Source organism: Oxyura jamaicensis, chromosome 6, assembly GCF_011077185.1.
Source record: "Oxyura jamaicensis isolate SHBP4307 breed ruddy duck chromosome 6, BPBGC_Ojam_1.0, whole genome shotgun sequence".
Taxonomy (NCBI): domain Eukaryota; kingdom Metazoa; phylum Chordata; class Aves; order Anseriformes; family Anatidae; genus Oxyura; species Oxyura jamaicensis.
The window spans coordinates 19,811,655-19,832,323 of NC_048898.1; the positions used below are offsets into that span (position 1 = coordinate 19,811,655).

A 20,669-nucleotide genomic window follows, 5' to 3' on the forward strand; every position below is an offset into this window, starting at 1 on the left:
TCATAGCTGTCTATGACTGATTGTAAGTGACTTGATGAAACGAGCATAAACTGCTGAAGAAAGTTAAAAGCATAGGAATACAGACTTCAAAGCAGAGGATGGATGAAATATAGGACCTGGTACAGGAAAGGATAAACTTGGAAACACAGTGAACATTTTTAAGTAATGAATGCCCTAAAGCACAGAGTACTGAACTATGGTATGTGCCTGTAATACAAGCCAATAATGCAGGCATCATTCAAGTGTGTGTAGTGCTGCCAGATACTGAGTGTCTCTTCCTAAGTGTGTGTGCGTAAGTATCCGGTTCATGTAGGATTATTATGTGTTAGAATTTCTAATAGTGTTAATTGAATTGGATAGAATTAAATACAGAAATGGCATGTTGTCCAAGTACTTGGGAATGAAGAACTTCTGCTATAAGATGTAGCTTATCAGTAAGCAGTAAGTCTCAGCAGGAGCAGGTTATACAATAACTGCAGTGAGGCAGGAGTGTGCTGCAGCACAGTTCAGATAGAAATGTATATATCGTCTGGAAATAGTGCTGCTCTGCAAAATCCTAGAGTACTCTGCCTCTGATTATCTGTGAGAAATAAAGGTTCTTATTCCTGCCCATTATTCTGAAGATGGCCTTGAGGCAGTGAGAGTTTCCCCTTATGAAGGGAGAGTAGAAGAGGTTGTGGTAGGTGGTGGTGGTGTTCTGTGGTTCTTGAACCGTTTCCCCCAGAAATTGAAGGCAAAACAGAATATGTACTTTGGATCACAGGAACCACTACAAATTTATAAGAGGGATTTTACAATATGGTGCATACAGCAGACTGGATGCTCAGGCCAAGTATAATGAATACATTCTTAAAATAAACTTAATAAAAAAAAACACAATTGGACTTTGATACAAAAAATAGTGACTGTCTTTACATTTTAGTGAGTTTTAACATGAATATAAATTCAAAATATATCCCAAATATAGTTGCTGAATTACTGTAAGTGGGATATAATTTTCTACTGAGGTGATTTTTAGCTTTAGTGTTAAAAAAAAAAAAAGAACAAAGCTGTTAATCTGTATGATTTAAATAATGGGAAGGTTCAAGGTCCGCACTTAAATCTTTGTCTTAAATTCTTACTTGTATGTGACACAACATTTGAGTGTAAGGATGTTTGTAACTTGATGTTGTAAGCTAGAGGTTTCTAAAGGATGTGGCTTTGTACTGGAGAATTCCCTGTAGCATGAGAAGAGGTGGGTTTTAGTATAAGAATTCTGACATGAAACACTGGAGACTTGGGTATCTTTGAAATGTGGACAAATAAGAACACGTGAAGTAACTTGTCATTTGGTTGTTCTTTATTAATATAACTGAGATTTAAAGGAGGTTGCATTATCATGTTTCTGAAACAGGTTAAATTTATAACTGTGCCTTTTTTCTCAATTGTAGGATTTTTACACTCTACAGCAAGTCATTACCACTTGATCTGGCCTGTCGTGTCTGGGATGTTTTCTGTAGAGATGGGGAAGAATTTCTGTTTAGGACAGGGTTAGGAATCCTTCGGTTATATGAAGATATTCTCCTACAGATGGACTTTATTCATATAGCACAGTTTCTAACGAAACTTCCAGAAGATATTACATCAGAAAAGCTTTTTAGTTGTATTGCAGCTATTCAGATGCAGAATAGTAACAAAAAATGGGCACAGGTGAGTTTCTTGAATAAACATCAACACTCATGGGCTCATGTCAGCCCATGAGTACATGGGGCACTTCTGAGTGATGCTGCATGTCTGACTTCAGAGCAGCGGATAATGCTGTTCAACTTTTAATACAAAACAGTATGCCAGATGAATGTTTAAACCAAATTCTATCTGAAACTGACCCAGATGCAGTCTTAAAGTGAACTGTAATAAGACCCATTTGAAAAAAAATAAATCTCTTCCATACAGCTCTTGTTAAGACCGTTGAAATAATCTCCCCAATTCCATCCACTGTACTGGAATTCTTCCTAGTTTTGGTGGAAAATACCTGTATTACAAATGACTGGAACTGCTGCTGACAAAACCCACACTAAAGTAGAAGAGCAAAGTAGTCAGGAATTGGCTTGTGTTCTTGGCTCAACTCCGGATGTAAAGAGTTGTGAGGAATAGCTAGGAAGTAAAGAACTTGAGAATGCTGTACCTCACTGTATCTTCCCATATCCGTGAGATCATTTTTTCCTGATCACTTTTATTACGGTTTCCTAAGATGGAGGAAAACTTTTGGATTTGTTAAGGATTAGAGGTAATTGACTTTTATTTCCTAGTATCTCATTTTAGAAATGAGTTTCCATGCTAATACTGTGGTGGTTAAAATTGATCTTTTTTTGTAAGACGAGTTTTTTTACATTCATTAAATAACTTGCATTTCCAGGTGTTTGCCTCACTGATGAAGGACAACAAAGAAGGGGACAAGAACCATAGCCCAGCACTGAAAAGCTAATCATTGTAATGTTGAGGTCAACCAAAAATATGGAAAACCACTTGCTGACAGAGGAGTTTTCACATCATTTCTGTGTGGAAAACCACTGTAGAAAAGTGTGAAAATCGAGAGGAAAAATGATACAGTTCTCAGTGGAGTAATGAACTGATGAAATCTTCACCCTTTTGCCAGTATTAGCTTATTTCATGGGAAGATTTGTTTTCATGCAGAATACTAAAACATACGAAACTGAGAAGTGAGGGAGTTCATATTTAATACTTTAAAAGAATCAGCTCAATGCAATAAACACTTGTAATAACTTCTGTTGGTACTTAAAAACAAAAAATTTTGAGGCATAACTTTTTTTACAAATACCACAAAGGCACTTTGTCAGGGGGGAGATGAGGGAAATGCTAAATCTTAAGGCCCCAAAACTGCTATCCAAACCAAATGCTTTGGTACAAATAATACCTCCAAAATTAACCATTTAAAAGTATTGAGGACCAAATAAGGTTGTTTGGTATATTCATGTGCAAGATGGTTAAAATTTGGGAAGGGGTATTGTCTTACTTGTTTTTTTTAAGTTGCAGCTTCATTCTTCATTCCGGGCAAATGTAATTAACTCAGGAACTGTGGAAGTATTGTGCCCAAACCTGTTAGAGCAAAAATTGTGATTTTTAAACAGTGGTAAGATCAGGGCTACTATTTTCAGAGTGTACAGCTTTCAAAATCAGTAGTGTTAAGCATTTGTTTTGGTGTATTGGTTGTGCAGCTTCTTAAAAATTGAGTGGGTATTCTGTGAAAGGGTTTTGCCACCAGAAGTTTTATTTCGTTGAGGCATTTCCAACTAAGGTATACCTAATGGTAAACACTAGAAACTGACAAAGCTATTTGCGGACTTTGTATTGTCAAAGGAGCATCCACTTTTAACACTTCAGAATAATGCAGACAATAGTTTTTGAAACTCTTGTTAGTGTGCAATACTGAAATCCCAAAAACATATGGTTTAGTGATAATTAGTTCTTTAACATCTTTTAGCTGTGAAAAAAATCATACTGTATGTGTCACAGGACCTGTTTTCAACACTTCCTTTTCTCAAAGTTACTGTACAACAACTTTGGATTGTAGGGGTTGGAAATCTAAAATGGATAGCACTGCAGGTGAGGAGCACTTGCACTCTTTTGGTCCATTTTTGCTAATATTTAATGTAAATAAAGTCCTTACATGTGGGTTTTGTAACTGGTCCCTATGTGGAAATCAAGTTGAAGTTACCATTATTATGTATTTTTTAAGAGCAGGAAGCTTTTGGTTGTCTGGTGTTCAGAAGCAGAGTCTACATAATTGGGGTAAAGATTTAGTGTGGTGTAACTTATGTTGCTATCTGGTTTAAAAACTACATCTATACTATTCATAACATTACACTTTGCAATTTAAATGTCAGATTTTTTCTTAACTTATGTATTCACTACTTCAATTGGATCCAATTTGTCTTATATTTTTGTGTTATCTTGTACAGTTTTCTTACTTTTCAAGTATAAATCTGTATATAACTGTAAATAGAAGGATCAAGCCTTCCTTCAAGACCACTAGTAACACTTCCTGTGTAAATAAAACTTACACTAGAGCTGCGCCGTGGTTCTTTCCTACCACTTCTATTACTATTATTGTTATTATCATGTTCTCATTTTCATGCCCCGTTTACTCATGAGGAATGGCGGCGCAGCTACGCCGGCTGCCCTGCCTCTCCTCAGGGGGCCGGGAGGAGCCGGGGGCGGGGAGGAGCTGGGGGCCGGGAGGAGGCCCCGCCTCCGCCCGAAGCTTCCGTTGCGGGTACCGCACGCGCCGGGGCGCCGCCATGAAGCCGGTAGGAGGCCGCGGGCCTGTGGGGCGGGATGGTGGAGCGGGGCGGGGGCCGCTCTCCCCGGGTACCCCGGGGCGCTGTGGGCCTGTGGAGGAGCGGGGCGGGCAGCCCCGAACCGCCAGGAGCATCACGGAGCGGGGCTGCCCGGGCTGAGGCGCGGAGGGAGGAAGGGAGAAGCTGCCGAGCCGGGCAGGGGCCGCGGCCGCGCTGCCCCCGTCCCTGCAGCCCCAAGTGCTCAGCTCTGGAAGGGGAAGGTGCAGACGTCCCGGAGCCCACTGACCGTGCCCCTCGGCGCTGCCCCTTTCCCTCCAGCCACCCGCAGCGGTCTGAGGCGGGGCCGCCCGCCTCCATCGGGGCTTGGGGCCCTTGTGACCGCGGTGGCACCCAGGCAGGGCCCTGTGCTGCAGCAGGACGCTGGCCAGAGCTGTAGCCCTCCTCTGACAGGAGCCCCGGGCCCGACTGCGGTGGAGAAAGGAGGCAGGGTGCTTGGGAGCACGTGGGGCGGAGAACTGTGCCCGAGCAGGTTATTTACCGTGCTTTGAGTGTTCGTGTCTGTTTTGTGACTGAACGTGGATGGGCACGGGGCTTGGGAGTTGTCAACGATTGGTTCCATAAAATGTTCTTCATGCCTCTCTTACCGTTTATTTAATACAGTTCAGGTAAATTTGGAGCTAACCGATGATACCGTTTGAAAGAAACAACTTATTCAGCACTGATAGAAGTACAAACTTAATGAGATCTGAACTAACAACATTAAATTTCACAAAGGCTGTGACCTGAGCGTGTCAGTTACGTGTAGTTTTCTTTTTGTTTCCTAGAGAAAAAACACAAAGCGAGTTCCAAGCTTTCGCAAGTTACTGAGAACTAGTAAACTAAAACTTGACAATAAGTTAAAGAATAAGCAGTACAAGCAGCAGAGTGCTGCTAAGAAGTATCGAAAAGAACAAAAGAAACTTAGGCAGGCTGTCAGAGATGCTGTCTGTAGAAAGCCTTTTCCATTGGAGGAATACAAGAAAAAACATGTTGGTAAGTGTTTTGCTCAAACTTGTTTCTGCAAACAAAAGGTGCGTGTGTTACCAATATCCTGCTGGTTTACATTGTAAAATTGTTTCAAGAAAAGGACGTTTCATTTACTGTGCACAAATACTTGCTGTTTTTGTTTAAAGGAAAGAAATGTGGGTTGTGGAAAATTCAGCCATTCTGACAACAAGATCTGGCAGTTGGAGATGGTAGAAATGTGTTTGCTCTAATCATTACTGAATCTCACAAAAAAAGGGGCAATTTTCTGGGGAATCATGAATGTGTGCGTGAAGGTTAGGAGATCAAAGTTGAAGTAAGGTGTAAAATGGTCTTTCAGGTGTAGGTAGCATGAGGTTTTCAAGTGTGAGTGTATGTACAGGATCTGAGTTTGTACCCATCGTTTCTGAAACAGCAGAAAAAAGGGAAGAAGAAGAGGAAGATGATGCGCTTCCGTTGGACATGATGGATGAAGATGACTTGAAATTAATGGAAGATTTGGCTCAAAAAGCATCCTTTTTAACCAGAGATATTTCTTCTACGTGAGTATTATTGTGTTGTCAGCTTTTTGTAGTAATTCAACTTTGTTGGATTAACATGCAATGTAGCACATTTACGAAGAGGTCACTTTCATTCTGGTGTTCCTTTGCAGTTCATTTAGTGTTTCCTTTGTTGGTACATTCCGTGTTCATGTAGTGATGTATATCAGTACATTTGCCTGGTCTGCCTGACCTTCAGGATGCTGTTTCTGCAGTGTTCACTCCTGTGAGATCCCTGACTCCAAGAGAAGTATCATGCCTCAAACTGAAAAAAAAAATACAATCTGTACACCAGGGCCCCAGTCCTCCTTGCTTGCTGGTGTAGTCCTTCATGGCAGAACTACTCAGGGCTAACTTTTCAGCGAGCCTCAGCTATGCCAGCTTAGCTGCTCATGCAGTGGAAAGCCCAGGGGGAGGGAGGCAGATAAAACAGCAGTCTGGCCTAGCTGAGAGAGAGGCTGTGCTAATATCCTGATAGCTTCTGTTTTGTAACTTTGTTTTACTTACTCCTCTTCAGTTTTTTTTTTTTTTTTTTTTCATATTTTAAGGCAGAAATTATGTTTCTGAACGATGTTTACTTTTGCAAACTTCATCTGATTTGTCCACCGTTTCCATACTTGAAGGGTCCCCTGAGTACCTTACGGCTACATGAATGTGAGCTGTGCCATCTCAGAAAACATCAGCTAGCAATAGGTTTTCCAAATCTCTGGTGTGTCCGAGAATTTCCCTCACTTTCAAAAGAGCTGTATTTTCTGCATGCGGAACAGATCAGTCACAGGTGTAAAGTTGCTGTGCTTGTTTAGTAGGCTTTGAGCATATAGGAAATGTTTGATCTGCGCAGGGACAGCAAAGCTGAGCCTGGTGCTGACCTTACAATGCATGTGTAGGGTGGCCGTGTGATATACAATTACTCTGGATACAAGTGAATTTCCTTTCTGAAGCCTACCAGTCTCTGGAGTACAGGGCTTTCAGAGTCCTTCACAGTTCCATAGTTGAAACACAGCCTCTAAAAAGACTAAAAGCAGTGTTCCTATTAAAAATGACTGGTTGACTCCCTTTGAGAATGTGATTTATCATCCCTGGCTTTTAGCTTATGAATAAGATAAACAGATAACACACTTCATAGGTGTACTTGCACTATAAGAGGTTACAACTTTTAATTCATTTTTGTAAATTCAAAATCAACGCAAGCATTTTACGTGTGTGTGTTTATACTTGTGCAAATGTTTCAATATTCACCAAGTAAGTTGGCTGACTTGCTAGATTAAATAAATCTCATTTTGTGTTTGCTCATTGCACATTTTAATTTCCTCTAAAAAAAAGGATGGGAAGTACTGTATTATCCTGAATTCAAAGATTCTATGTAGATCCATAATAACGTCGTTTGATTGAGTGGTGACTGGTGCTGCCACAATGAATACACTTGAACATTCCACTTGTTATTGATTCCAATATGATCAGCCATTATTTGTTCTTTTAGGTCTGGATGCTTAATCCAGCTAGTATACCGTCATACGTGGTTCATCTCTAATTAGATGGTTAAGTGATTAGTTTACCTTGTATTTTCCAGTGAACCTGTTCACGTCAAGAAACGAAAACATGAAAGTGTAATTGAAAAATACGAGAAGATGCCAAGACGCATGAAGACAGAACCAGAAAAAGAACTTATCCATCTTCTCCCCATCAAAGACAAAAGTGGCATTATTCCCCAAACCATGGAAAAGCCAGGTAAGAGTTAGGTTTTGGAATCAGAGTATTTACAAAATATTCAAAATAAAATCAAAATATTTATTTTTTCAAAATTCCACAGTGTTTATCAGATGCTTGACCATAGACACTCTCTTTTTGCAGTTCTCAATGTTGAAGAAGATGAAGAAGAAGATGCGGAAGAAACGGACATAGCAGAGGGTAATAAAGTATCATATTTATTTATACGTCTTTTTCCAGATCACTGACAGATATGAAGAGTCCATTGCCATTCCCAAAGGAATTTTTAATTTAAATGATTTTTAGGGTGTTTTTGAATATGTTCATTACCATGTTACACCCAAAGCATAAGAGCAAGTCAGAGTTTGCTTTCTTACCTGCTAGCATCCCAAGACCTGAGGGAACAGATCTCTACAGCTGGCTTCAGAACTGCTCTTTCTTTAAGATTATTTTGATTTTCACCTGGAACTAGTATCATTATTTTATTATATAATCCTATAATATTTACCCATGTAATTATATAGTAACAATATACAATATAACATTTGTTATAATATGATGTTAACATAAAGTTATTTATATTAACTTGTGTCATCTTAGTGAGAAGGGAAATTTTAGTCCTAAGAAATATATGCTGTGGTTCTGGATTGATTTTTCTGAGATCATTTTGAAATGCAGTTCAGGCCGTGGGCTTGCATAGTTTTTTGAAAATACACTGCCTTGGATTTTTTTTATTTAACGTCAAACATCAAGATACCAGGAAATTCAGATTTTGGTTTGCAGTTTGTTATCTAGGTAACAGTCATATTCAAGTAACAGTTGCAGAACTACTTCTGGGTTGTTATTCTTTAAAGGTAATGTGAAGTTGAGGAAGGACATAGTCATAGCAAATAGTCAGTGCAAATAACAATTGTATTTTAAAAAGAAAAAGTGATTGTTGAAAAATTTCCTGCAGATTGCAGGGCATTGCAGTTTCTCGGCAGAGTTGCGATCGTATGCTGAGTTTATATGTTATCACTGTACATGGGGAATAATATTTACAGATTCAAAAAGATTTGGTCCATTTCTTTTTGCATGCATAAGGTTGAGAAGTGGAAGAAGAATTGAGCTCTGGGTTACTGCACGCTCTAGAAGTCATTCTTAAAACTGCCTTTAGCATGGAACTGCATGTGGTATTGTTGCATGGGGGTTATAGCCCCTCTGAAGAGCAGTATCTAGAACTGTAGTTTGCAATATGGGATTTGTTAGTGGCTTCCCCAGTGATCCTTCTTTTTAACTCTTACATACTGTGCTAGACTTCAGTGAAGAACCCCTGCCTGTTCTCACTCCTGAGGAAATGGCTGCTCAAAGGAAAATAAAGCTGCAGGAAAGGAAGATGCACATTGCTGCCATAGCATCTGCCATTCTCTCTGACCCAGAAAACAATGTAGGTAAACTTTTACTTAACACGCACGTATGTATGCCTGTGTTGTGCTGTAAGTCAACAGATAAAGATCGCAAGTGACCAAGTAATAGTGAAAGTGGAAAAATGCATCAGTATAATGAGGGAAAATGTTGGTGTTGCATTGCTCGCAGAGGACTGCAAACAGTGAAAGCATTGCTGTAAGTTGGTACAAAGGATTTGAAGCAAGTGAAGGTCCAGGTAACTGTATTTGCTCTATTCATGAGTCATGTGATCCTAAATACTAGTGGGTATAGGTTTAATAATGTCTGTGGTATTTCCTATCCAAACTATGTTGTTCCTTAAGCATAACCCCTATTTCAGCTCGGATTTCAGGGTTGTATATAGATGTTCTGAGTGTCTCAGTATATGCAAGTAATTTGCCATAATTCTATTTAAGCTTGTAATGGCATAATAGTTTGAAATTCTCAAACTACTGCATTCCCAAATTACCTACTTCAGTGGGTTATCTAGCATTTTTTGGTTCCTTATGCAGTGCTAAGTACAGTCTGAGTAGCTACTCAGTTGATTGCTCTTCGTTTTCCAGTGTTTAAAAATGAGGCACATTTCCTGTGGCAAGCTTGCTGAAGTGTACATTGTAGTTGTAAATTGGTTTAAAGGGTGATTTCTAGCTGATTTCATCAGCCTCTTTTTTTTAATCAGATTAAAAAGGTGAAGGAATTGCGTGCCATGCTGATGGAACAGGATCCTAACGTGGCTGTGATTGTTCGGAAGTTGGTCATGGTTTCTCTGATGGAGATATTCAAAGATATTGTGCCTTCTTACAAAATTCGGCCTCTGACTGAAGCAGAAAAGGCTACTAAGGTGAATTACCAAGTTTTTCTATTGTTTTTAGGGTTTTGAGCAGAAGGTGACAAATGCACAAGTACTTAAGGAAATTAAGAAACTGTGACATTTCTGGGGTGTTTGTTTTGAACCTATAATTCTTATAGACCTCCTTTGATAACCAGGTGACATTCTGATGGTAATGGAGAAAAATAATATTATACATTTAGTATACCAAACCTGGGCGACTTCCTTGGACATACCTTGGAATAAGTGCTCTGTGTCACACTGAGGGAGCTGGAAAAAAAGCGAATTAGACAGCATTGTCACCTCGCTGGCACAGATTTCTGTGAAATGTGTTCATAATTTGCTGAACAAATTTGGAATAATTTGTTTTCTGGTGCTTGTAAGCAGTTTTTTTTTTAGGTGTTTTGAATATAGGCAGTGTGGCTTAGTCATGGCTCTAAAATAACATCTTGTTCCAAATTTCACTTTAGTCACTATAAATGAAATAATCATAGTTGGCCCTCTGAGTACAAGAAGAATATCCATAGAAATATTTTATTTTTAATACATTTCCAGGAATGCCTGTACCTAAGAAGAAAATAACTTAATAGCTATCTGATACTTTTTTTTTAATCCACCATTGGCTAATTTCAGTCTTCAGCTCTCCAAACAAAATTTCACTTCTGTTTTGCTTACAGGTTAAAAAAGAAACTCAGAAACTGAGAGAATTTGAAGAAGGCCTTGTAAGCCAGTATAAATTTTACTTGGAAAATCTGGAACAAACTATTAAAGGTACAGTCGAGACTTCCCATTTTTTGAAGTAAATGCAAAATTGTTTTCAGCATCACAGTTTCCTCCTCTGAATGCGAACCACACCTGTCTTTCATGCAAGTAGAATGTTGTGTAATGTAAAAATGCCTACAGTAACTAAAAATGTGAATATGTAGAAGATCCCCTACATTTTGAACAGTAATTACTAAAAATGTTGTTTTGTGCAGATTGGAAGCAAAGAAAGTTGAAGAAAAGCAATGTCATCTCATTAAAAGCGTATAAAGGTTTAGCAGAGATTGCAGTGAAGTGTCTGTGTGAGCTGCTTGTGGCCGTACCCCACTTCAACTTCCACAATAACATCATTGTTCTCATTGTTCCACTGATGAATGATACATCAAAAACAGTAAGTGATTTTCTGACTGGGAGAAGAGTTCTTGTTTTGCTTGAAAAAATAATTTATTTCTGAGCTTTATTCCACATCTTGTGGCCATATCTTTTCACTGTTTTACAGGCTGCACCCACTTTCTGATTAGCAAATAGCATCAGTATTAGCAGTTACCTGTTGTCATGGATTTGACTTAATAGAAAAATTTGAATTGACCTTTCAGATTTCTGAATTGTGCTGTGAGGCAGTTCAGAAGCTCTTCAAACAAGACAAGTTGGGCTTTGCTTCACTCGGTGTGGTTAAGGTCGTTTCTGGCCTTGTGAAGGGTAGAAATTACAACGTCAGACCTGAAGTAAGAGTCTTTATGTTGTATTCCACAATTTTCTTCTGTCAGTGGTTTAAAAAAAATCTGAAAGTTAGAAGTAGTGCAGCTGCTGGCTACGGACAAGCAGAATTTCACCATTCTGCCAGAACACAGAGGAAGATTAGGAGTGGTCTGAGCCAGAAGGGGTTAGAGATACGGGGCTGGGGAAAGACACTGGGAGGAAAAGAGCAGAGACATAGATTAAATCAAGCAGGAAGACTTGAAGTGCAAGGCAAGTGGAGGAATGGACAGAAATTAACATTGCTGGGGAATGAACTGGGAACAGAGATGAGTGATACAAATGGGAAGGAATATGAGGGGTGTAAACAGAAGAATGTGACTAGCAAAGCCCACTAGCTGGTATGGATTTCTTAACTTCTCCATTCCTTTGTTGTGGATTACTTTTTATTTTATTTTATTTTATTTTATTTTATTTTATTTTATTTTATTTTATTTTATTTTATTTTTACTATAGGTGTTAAAAGTTTTTCTTCACTTAAGAATTAAGGAAGTAGAATTAAAGAAAGATTCTGAAGACATTGCACCAAAGAAAAAGTTTATGACTTACAAAGAGAAAAGAAAAAATCTTTCAAGAATGCAGAGAAAGGTATGGCTCGTGCTTTCTCACGCTCTACTTCAATGGCTTTATGTAGGAATTTGTTCTAACAATAATTGTGCTTCTCCTTCTGCTCTTGTTAACTCTCAGCATTAGCAATTAGTGTTTGCATTACACTGGAAACATTTACGAGGTTCTACAGGGAATTTAATTATCTTCCTAATTTTGTTCTCTTCCTTGTGTTGTCTTTGGGGTGTTGATAATACATTCAATCGGACATTTCTGTTGTGAAGGAATATTGGTTGGTTATCCTGTGACATCACAGGATGACTTAAGTACTCACCAAGCATGGAAGATTTGTTTGCTGGGTGTTCTTGGAACCTGAATATCCAGGCTGGTTGGAAACATTTAGTCTATTGGAAGGTTTGTTTACTTAAAATCAACTTTATGTTTTCAGTGGAAAAAAGCAGAAGAGAAGCTGGAAAGAGAACTCTTGGAAGCAGAAGCTTCAGAAAGTAAAGAAAAGAAACTGAAGCTGGTGAGTAATGTAGAAATTATTTTCCTATTTTTGCAAAGTAGGTTCTCCTAATCCCTTTGTAACCAAGAGTCTCCCCTTCATCCCAGACTGTCAGCATTCCACACCTCTAGATAACGTTGACAGCTTACAGACATTTTGCCTGTGCCAGAGGTCAAGATTTTAGTAAGCAGAGCCTTTTCAGTGTACCCAGGAACAGAGTACAATAGTACTATGTGCATTTTCAGTGGAATTTTAAGTGAACTAGAGATGTCTGTTTTTCATGCCTTATTTTTCATTCTTATTTTGTTTTCTTTCCATCAGCACACAGAAACCTTGAACGTTGTATTTCTAACATACTTCAGAATCTTGAAGAAAGCTCAGAAGTCTCCACTTTTGCCAGCTGTGCTAGAAGGTCTTGCAAAGTAAGAACCAAATCCAGCTTCTTCTGTATGGGTTAGAAAAGGCATAAGGTGCTTAAAGGACTTCTCTCCTAAGCAGTGAGAGAAGACTGTCTCTGTTGAATATGTTGGAATTCTTCTATGCTGAAATACTCAACCTCTCCTAAAAACATTTCAATGTGATGTGAAATTGTCACAACAGCACTGATGTGATGTAAACCCAGCAGGGTAGGATGTGATTGCCTCATTTTGTCTGATTACTTCCTAAAGAACCTGAGCATGTCTCTAGTGCTATCGAGGAGCTGTGATTAGCAGTTGGGGGCTGAATTGTCTGCGTACGGGAAGATGACAGATGTTCAGCCTTTGATTTAGCTCTGCTTTTAAGGTGTGGATTTTAGCAAGTCAGAATGATTTGAGCTTAGTTTACAGGCAAGTATCTCTAGCTTAAAAATATATCTCTTTGATTAAAGGTTTGCCCACCTCTTAAATGTGGAGTTTTTTGATGACCTGTTGATTGTTCTTCATTCTCTCATTGCATCTGGGGTAAGTAGAGCTTCGTTTTCTTAGAGTTTTCTTAAAATTAGCTTCTTTTGGGTACTGAATGAATTTTTTATTCTTAGGACTTAAGCTATCGGGAGAGTCTTCATTGCATTCTCAGTGCTTTTCATATACTCTCTGGTCAAGGTAAGAGATCTTTTAAAAAAAAAACAAATACTTTAGTTTAATATCATCTCATATATTGAGTGAACATTTTTATTTGGGATTTTGTTGATAGGTGATGTTCTTAATATTGATCCAATGAAATTCTATACACATCTTTACAAGACGCTGTTCAGCCTACATGCAGGTAACTCCAGATTCTTACTTGAGTTGTCTAACTACATAATGTTTATTCTGCTTGTTTGGTATTATAACCTTAATATGATGTTAACAAACTACAGTTATTTTAAGATACCTGAGTTCTGAAAAGGGTGCAGTCGTCTTTAACCTAGTTTTTCTCAAGTTGCACATTGCATTACTGCAATAGAAATACCAGAATTATTATTGCAATACATGTTAACAGGTTCTAACCGTGTCATTTCATTAGTGAATGCTGAGTATGGGATCTTGGATAAGCATTTATCCTGTCCTCAGCTTAAGTTTTTTGACTTCCTTATAGCTCTTTCTCTCACTGGCAATTTAAATCTTTATTTTTTCTAATATTTTCTGTTAACAGAAAAAAATCTATTAATTTTTCTAATATTTAAAAAATAATTTCTAATTTAGACTCTGTTTTCTAAAATCTTCTGATTTTCTAAATATTTTCTAATTAATCTAAAATTTCTAATCATTCTGAGGCTGAATAGTTATAAAAAAAGATACTCATAAAGTTCGGAATTCATATTTTAATGAGCTTCACAAGTTTGTATTGACCGAGGATGAAGGATTGAGAAAAAATAATTGTACTGTTCTGGATGGGCAAAAGTGCACATCTGCGCACCATTTAACAACTTATAAAAGATGATGCAAAGAGTGCATGTAGGGTTAAAACACTAACTGCTATTTAGACTTCTTGATGGAATAAATGTTTTTTTAGAAAGGAGCACAGAAGCAACGATATTTTTTTTTCTGTTCAAAGCCATTTTTACTGAAAAGGGGTGAATATTTATGCCTGTATCACATTAGTGCTGTGTTAGAACCTTTTGGACTTTCATGCTATTTATTTCTCAGTAACAGAATATTTAGTTTTGCAGTCAGTAACAGAATATTTAGTTTTATGTTTCTTGACATGATTATTCACTCCTTGTATGAAATTCTGCTTTTGAGGCGCTACCAACGATGACATAAAGATTGTGCTCCAGTGCCTGGACGTCATGCTTGCAAAGCGGAGAAAGCAAGTTTCCCAGCAGCGAGCTCTCGCTTTCCTCAAGCGACTTTCCACACTTGCTCTTCATGTACTTCCAAACTCCAGTGTTGGGATCTTGGCAACAAACAGGGTATTAATGCAAGTAAGTTTCAGTTGGTGGAACTTTTAGCTTACTGGTTAAAAGCTATTTTTTGACAAGCTGATTTTATGCAAAATATTTTGAAGCATCTTAAGCAAGAATGATGAAGACAGAGCATCCCTAAACGTGTGTTCTTAATGGCTGAATAACATGGAATGAATCCTGGACTTCAGTTAACTGTGTTATAGTTGGATGTGTAATATACGCAACTCAGTCTGTTTCTTTGTGTTCTAGACATTCCCAAAGATGGACCTCTTACTAGACAATGAATCTCAAGGCAGTGGAGTTTATCTCCCAGAACTAGATGAACCAGAGCATTGCAACGCCCAGAACACAGCTCTGTGGGAGCTGCATTTACTACAGGTTAGTGAGTAGCTGCCTGATTTGGGAATATGAGCAGTACATGCCTGCCAACATACAGAGAACAGAGCTCTTCAGGCTTATCAATCAAATCTGGCCCACACGAGCCTATTCCCTACAGAGAGGAACAGCTGCACCATAGTGTAGGGAAGGAACAAACTCAAAAGAGGATGGCACACATCACCTGTGGGTTTAGTTTGACACAGTACCGCACTGGATCTTACAGCAGGTTGCCTACTAAGACTCCTTTGGAAGCTTTTTCAACCTGTTAAGTTCCCGGGTGATCTAGCCTTCCTAGTTGCTCTAGCAGAGAGCAGCTTACACCTCAGTGTGTCAGTCCAGGCACTGTTTAGGGCTCGGGGAGGGTTTCCTCTGCCCTTTCTCCTGCCTACTGGAAGAAGGAGTTGTATTAATTGCAGATAATTTTGCTCACAGCATGACAGCTATTAGTGAATAAATATATGACTTAGGAGTTCTTATTCACTTAACCTTAGAAACTCACTGATTTTGGGGTGCTCAGTTTCTTTATCTAAAACAGAGCCTCACATCTTACTGGAATCAAAATAAATGGGAGAATGCATGGGCAGATACATTACCCCTTATCCCTCACTCACTTGCCTTCTTTGTCCTTTATTTCAGAGACACTATCATCCAACAGTGCAGAAATTTGCAGCTCACCTTGCTGTTGGAGCTCCAGATGAAGGCTCAAGAGCTCTTTCGCTTGATTTGAGCCGAAGGTGAGCTGTCAAAGGGTTCCCATCTCTGTAAGCATTTAAGGCCAGGCAGGATGGGGCTTTGGGCGACCTGGTCTGGTGGGAGGTGTCCCTGCCCATTGCAGGGACATTAGATGGAATTAGATGATCTTTAAGGTCCCTTCCAACACAAACCATTCTATGATTCTATTTTTAAAAATAATGCCCTAGCAAAGCAGTTGCTCACACTATGTTAAAGGAACACCTGAAACTAATTATCCATAAAATTAAAAGGTTCTGTTCTTCAGAACTCACTTTTTGTTCTTGTCCTAGTACAGAAAATTGTCTGCTTTTTTTTTTTAAAAAAAATATGTTTTGAGGCTTGTTGCCAGGCTGTGACAGGAGTACAAATCTCCAAGTGCAGCATGCTTTCTTGCCATGGTGCAAAATACCTGGATTTTTTGACTTTTCAAAAGTGTTCCATGTCCTGTGAACCAAAGTACACATTTTGCAAATACAGCATTGTTTGGTATGGCTTCCATGAGTCCACACCTCATTATGTTAAGAACTACCTTTTGTTTTGAAGCTGGTACCAGCATGCATCATCTAATGGTCCTTGCTCTGGGAAATGGCATATTTGCGACATATTTTACTTACTCTGTTTCCCAGTGGTTGGCTTCCATTTGTTTCCTATTGATGTTCATTACTCTGAGGAGTTCACTTAAAGCATGGAGGAAGGGTATGAATGGTATGGGGAGACAAGCTGCTCTTGGTTTGGTGGTATAGTATTTGGAAGTGTATCTAACGACATTTTTCTTTCACTGTGGAAACTGATTTTGCTATAGGCCAGCTACAGAACTTTTTGAGGCGTACAGTATGAAAGGAATGACCTTCAATCCTCCTGTTCCATCAGTAACACCCAGAAGAAAGGTACAGTTTTTCCGTGTCCTTTTTTTGACCATATGGTGTACCAATACAACCAGTATTTGCAGGTTCTTTATGTAGTGCCCAGGCATTAGCACTCTCAGTTTGGCTTTCTGGTTTGTGTACTTTCTCAGTCAAGTATTTTTTAACATAAGATAGCACTGACGACAAAATAAGGAACAAAAGCTCTATGAATAGTTCCGTATCCTATAACATCAGTTAGCGTAGCAAGCTGCATGTGGTATGTTTTACTCAACTTTTGCACTTTGAGTGGTTCAGTGCAGGTTTCTTGTCCGTTGCCATACCAATAAATTAATGTTTGTTTAAAAAGCAGTAATAAAAAAAATCAACAGCTGTCTCCCCAGTGTTGATAGTTGGCAGGAAAGCTGGGTTCTCAGAGCCTTTGATGCAGTACGTAGGACAATGATCCTTGTCAGTGTCAGTCTGTAGCTTTAAAGTGCGAATTTGAACAAGGAGCTAATGTATGAACAGGAGAAAGGGTGAACACTTTTTAGATCTTCAGCACTGGATGATCATGCCAACCACCATTAAATGTTCAGTGAGCGGTGTGTCTGTTAACAACAGATAACTAATTCTCAATTCTCTTCCTTCCTAATGAAAACATTATAACCCATTAACCTTGGCAGTGCCTCCAGTTTTTAACTCAGTAATATCAGTTAAAGACTTCAGCACTTTTTTTTTTTCAATTTTAGAGAAGCAACTTCTGAAAATTTAGCTGCATGTAGTTATTTTGTCCTTTTATAATCACTTCTTGATGTGTCTGTCCTATTAGGACATCAGCAGTTCTGCTAGAACAAGGTTGGGAACAGCAGATAAGAAAGAGATTGGGTAGGACTTGAGTAAGGAAAGATATAAGCTCTTTATAAAGGCAGAAACAAAGGAAGAAAATAACAGAGAGAGCAAGCTCTCTGTTATATAGTATCATAGTTATATATAGTTATATATAATTATAACTTAGATGGTTATAATGGTTATGCCTGGGAAACTAGTTTGTGTTGCTTTAGTTTGAGTCAAACAGCTCTGTGGCTGTTTGACTCATTTAACAAACTTTGGCAGTAACTAAGTTTTACCCTGTCTGTCCTGCAGATTTTTCTCTGTCGTACTGCTCTTGTCTGTCAGCACCTACCCTGGCTCACAGAAGCTCTAAATTGGAGTTTTCTTTCTCTTTGCACTACTAAAGAGAGGATCTCATTTGTCCTCGAGTGCATGAACTACTTGGCTATGTGAGCGTTAAAACTTTAATAGGGAGCTATAAATCATGTGGGCGACTTTCCTCATCTGAGCACCAGGGAAGTGCAGAGGTTTCCAGCTCTGGCTCCAGCTGGAAGGAATCTCCTGAGGCAGCAGGGTCAGGACATTCCTTCTCAGATTCTCAATCTACTGCTTGTATTATCACTTTCACTAGTCTTTCAATCAGAGATGCTTTACTTATTTTTGTAAGGTGTTTATTTTTGTAAGGTGTTTATTTACTTATTTTTGAAAAGGAGCAGCGTGTAAGCTGCTTCAGAGCTGGAAGCTGTGGCTATGTGTAATAGGTATTCTTCTAAAAACCAGTTTACAACAACAACAAAAAAAAATCCTCACCAAAACCATGAATATCTGAAGGACTGCAGGACATAAGACTTCTTTGCTATCAAAGTGAAACTTACCAGCAGGCCAGACCTCAGTATGCAGATAGTTCTACAGGTCTGGTCTAGGAGATGACCAGGGCATGAGAAACAGGACTGATAATTAAAGATACCCATTGAAAACATTATACTGACTTTGTTTATTAATGGAACTAATCTTCTGTAATTTTCAGGATACGTTCTCAAAAAAGGAATCGTGTCTAAGTGAAGAGCTTCAACAACACATCAGCAAGACTGTTACTCACAAAAATTTGGATTTTGCTAAACACTTAAAGGAATCATCATTGTCATAAATGGATCTATCAATCATGTTCAGTTGGCTTCTTAATTATGGAGAAAGATTGGTTGAAAGAAATTTCCACTCATCTTTAAACGATTTTAAGTAGGCTTTTGAGTATACAAGAAAACAAAAAAAAAACAGTGGCAGTTTTTGCAGTTACGAGGCCGTTCCAGGTTACCATCTAGCCTGTTCTCAGGGCTTGAGAACCGCAATGAACAGTCACATCAGTAATTAAAAAAAGATACAAAACCAAGTCATTTTAAAATTGTCTGAAACCATGCATTATAGTATTTTTGTTTATATACTTTCTATTTTTTTGTAATAGAGTGTACATCTATGTGTTTCTGAGAAAACACGGGGTTATATTGATAAATAAATATCTTGGAAACTTTAACATACTATTGAGTTCTTTGATGTTTAAGATAACTGCAGATTTGGAATATATGTTGCATTTTTTTCTCTTTTTCTTTTGATGTCTCCTAACCATTTTTCATATCTTGAAATGATTTTGCTTTTGGTGTTTGTTTTGTTGTTTTCTTCCACTGAAACCTCAGTATTTATTAGCAAATTGAGATTACCCAGTTCCAGTTCTGCACTATCCTCACAACTGGCAACGCTACAACAGTATCTTCAGTAAATCACCACTATCAAGAATACTGGATAAATTCAAGGTAAGAATTTTAAGTCTTTTAATCTTGGAAGTAATTTTCTCACCATTACACAAATATTAGTTGTTGTCTGGTGTTTTAGAATCCATTTTCAGATGCATGTTAGCTTTGCAAAACAGTAAGTAATATATATTAAATAAGTAAAGAATGATAATTGGTTTTCAATTAATTCCATTCTGTTGGTCAGACATGTCTGCCCCGGGGGCCCCCCAGGCAGACATGTCTGCCGAAAAAAATGCTGCAGAAGAAAACAGCATTTCCTCTATGGAGAGCACATTCTCACAATTTCCACTTAGTGAAAATAACAATAATGCCACCAGGATCTCTCCAAACCTGTTTCCACTTACCTCCAGACATCATCTGAGTTCCCATTAAGGCATCTTTTTCTCCCAGTTTGTAGTTCAATCTTAGGAAATACTTAAGAACATTCTTCCAAGTCAGGTTTACCTGTAAGCTCTTGAGCTTCTGAGTTTTTGTTTTTATTATTATTTTATTTTTAAGGGCTGGAAAGGGAGCTTAGGACCCACGGAAGTAATTTCACTGAAAACAGACAAGGTGAAGGAAGTACTCAAAATCCTCAACATTAAACAACTGTAGGACCCAGGAACCCTTACCTGCCAGATTCTGAGCTTGAGTCACTTCCAAACTACTTCACAGTGAAGTCGTACCACCAGGGTTTTACTGGACCAAGAAGGCACCACCAACTTAGCTAGCTCATAGAGTCACTGAAGCTATTTCACAGAGACGGTAGAAAACAGGAAGAAAAAGCAGCCTACTGGGGAAACACTGAGTCCATTTCACCACGGTAGAAAAGCACCCCAGATAACCTGAGCCTCAGACTCCCCTGGAGAGGTAATTCCCCACCAGTCCTCAGGCTTCCTATATAGCATGGTGTTTCTTCTGAATAGGAAGCCATAAGCTACTTTTCAGCCTGCAGCAGACTATCGGTATGATACTATAATTTCAGACATATATGATCTACGTAATGTGAAGTGTTACAATCTGCCAAAGGCCAGAGAATGGGACCTTCATTTTAAAACTGTATGGAAAAGGAAACAAAACCAACCACAAAAGAGAATGAACTTCTCCTTCACCTACATTTTATTATTATTTTGCAACTCCTTCAGGTGTCCACGAGGAAGTTTGACCGCGTCCTCCCGCAACCCCCTCCCACCCCCCCAGAAAACAGAAGACATTGTGGCATAGAGGTATAATTACAGCAGTTGACACAAGAAGACATTCTTCTCACTGAACTAGAGGTAAGCGCCACAAAGTGCCAAAAAACCTGCCAAGTCTGCAAGTGTCCAGAGAAGAGAAATG

General features: G+C 38.6%; 2 protein-coding genes across 4 annotated transcripts in view; both read left to right on the top strand.

Moving 5' to 3' along the window:
- The window catches only part of TBC1D12 (TBC1 domain family member 12), a 42,244-nt gene extending 38,173 nt beyond the window's left edge, over nt 1-4,071 (top strand). For all 3 annotated transcript variants that reach the window (XM_035330729.1, XM_035330727.1, XM_035330728.1), the window contains 2 exons: nt 1,431-1,689; nt 2,396-4,071. In XM_035330729.1, coding sequence (XP_035186620.1) covers nt 1,431-1,689; nt 2,396-2,464 — 328 coding nt within the window. In that variant the 3' untranslated portion in view covers nt 2,465-4,071. The remainder of the gene's footprint in view (nt 1-1,430; nt 1,690-2,395) is intronic.
- Nucleotides 4,072-4,154: 83 nt separating this feature from the next.
- Nucleotides 4,155-18,921, top strand: NOC3L (NOC3 like DNA replication regulator). The gene is made up of 21 exons (XM_035330083.1): nt 4,155-4,307; nt 5,123-5,330; nt 5,737-5,863; nt 7,431-7,588; nt 7,712-7,768; nt 8,863-8,993; nt 9,672-9,833; nt 10,499-10,592; nt 10,799-10,974; nt 11,180-11,308; nt 11,796-11,927; nt 12,334-12,414; nt 12,715-12,815; nt 13,262-13,334; nt 13,412-13,475; nt 13,567-13,638; nt 14,598-14,779; nt 15,011-15,139; nt 15,776-15,873; nt 16,674-16,758; nt 18,575-18,921. The coding sequence occupies exons 1-21, from the start codon at nt 4,155-4,157 to the stop codon at nt 18,692-18,694; spliced, it is 2,532 nt and encodes an 843-aa protein (XP_035185974.1). The 3' UTR covers nt 18,695-18,921.
- The last annotated feature ends 1,748 nt before the right edge of the window (nt 18,922-20,669 follow it).

Bases quoted from the DNA above. Each gene is read 5' to 3' on its own strand.
- NOC3L (XM_035330083.1), top strand. From the start codon at position 4,155: ATGGCGGCGCAGCTACGCCGGCTGCCCTGCCTCTCCTCAGGGGGCCGG. The intron at 10,593-10,798 runs GTACAGTCGAGA...TGTTTTGTGCAG, and splicing joins TCTGGAACAAACTATTAAAG to ATTGGAAGCAAAGAAAGTTG. The intron at 16,759-18,574 runs GTACAGTTTTTC...TGTAATTTTCAG, and splicing joins CAGTAACACCCAGAAGAAAG to GATACGTTCTCAAAAAAGGA.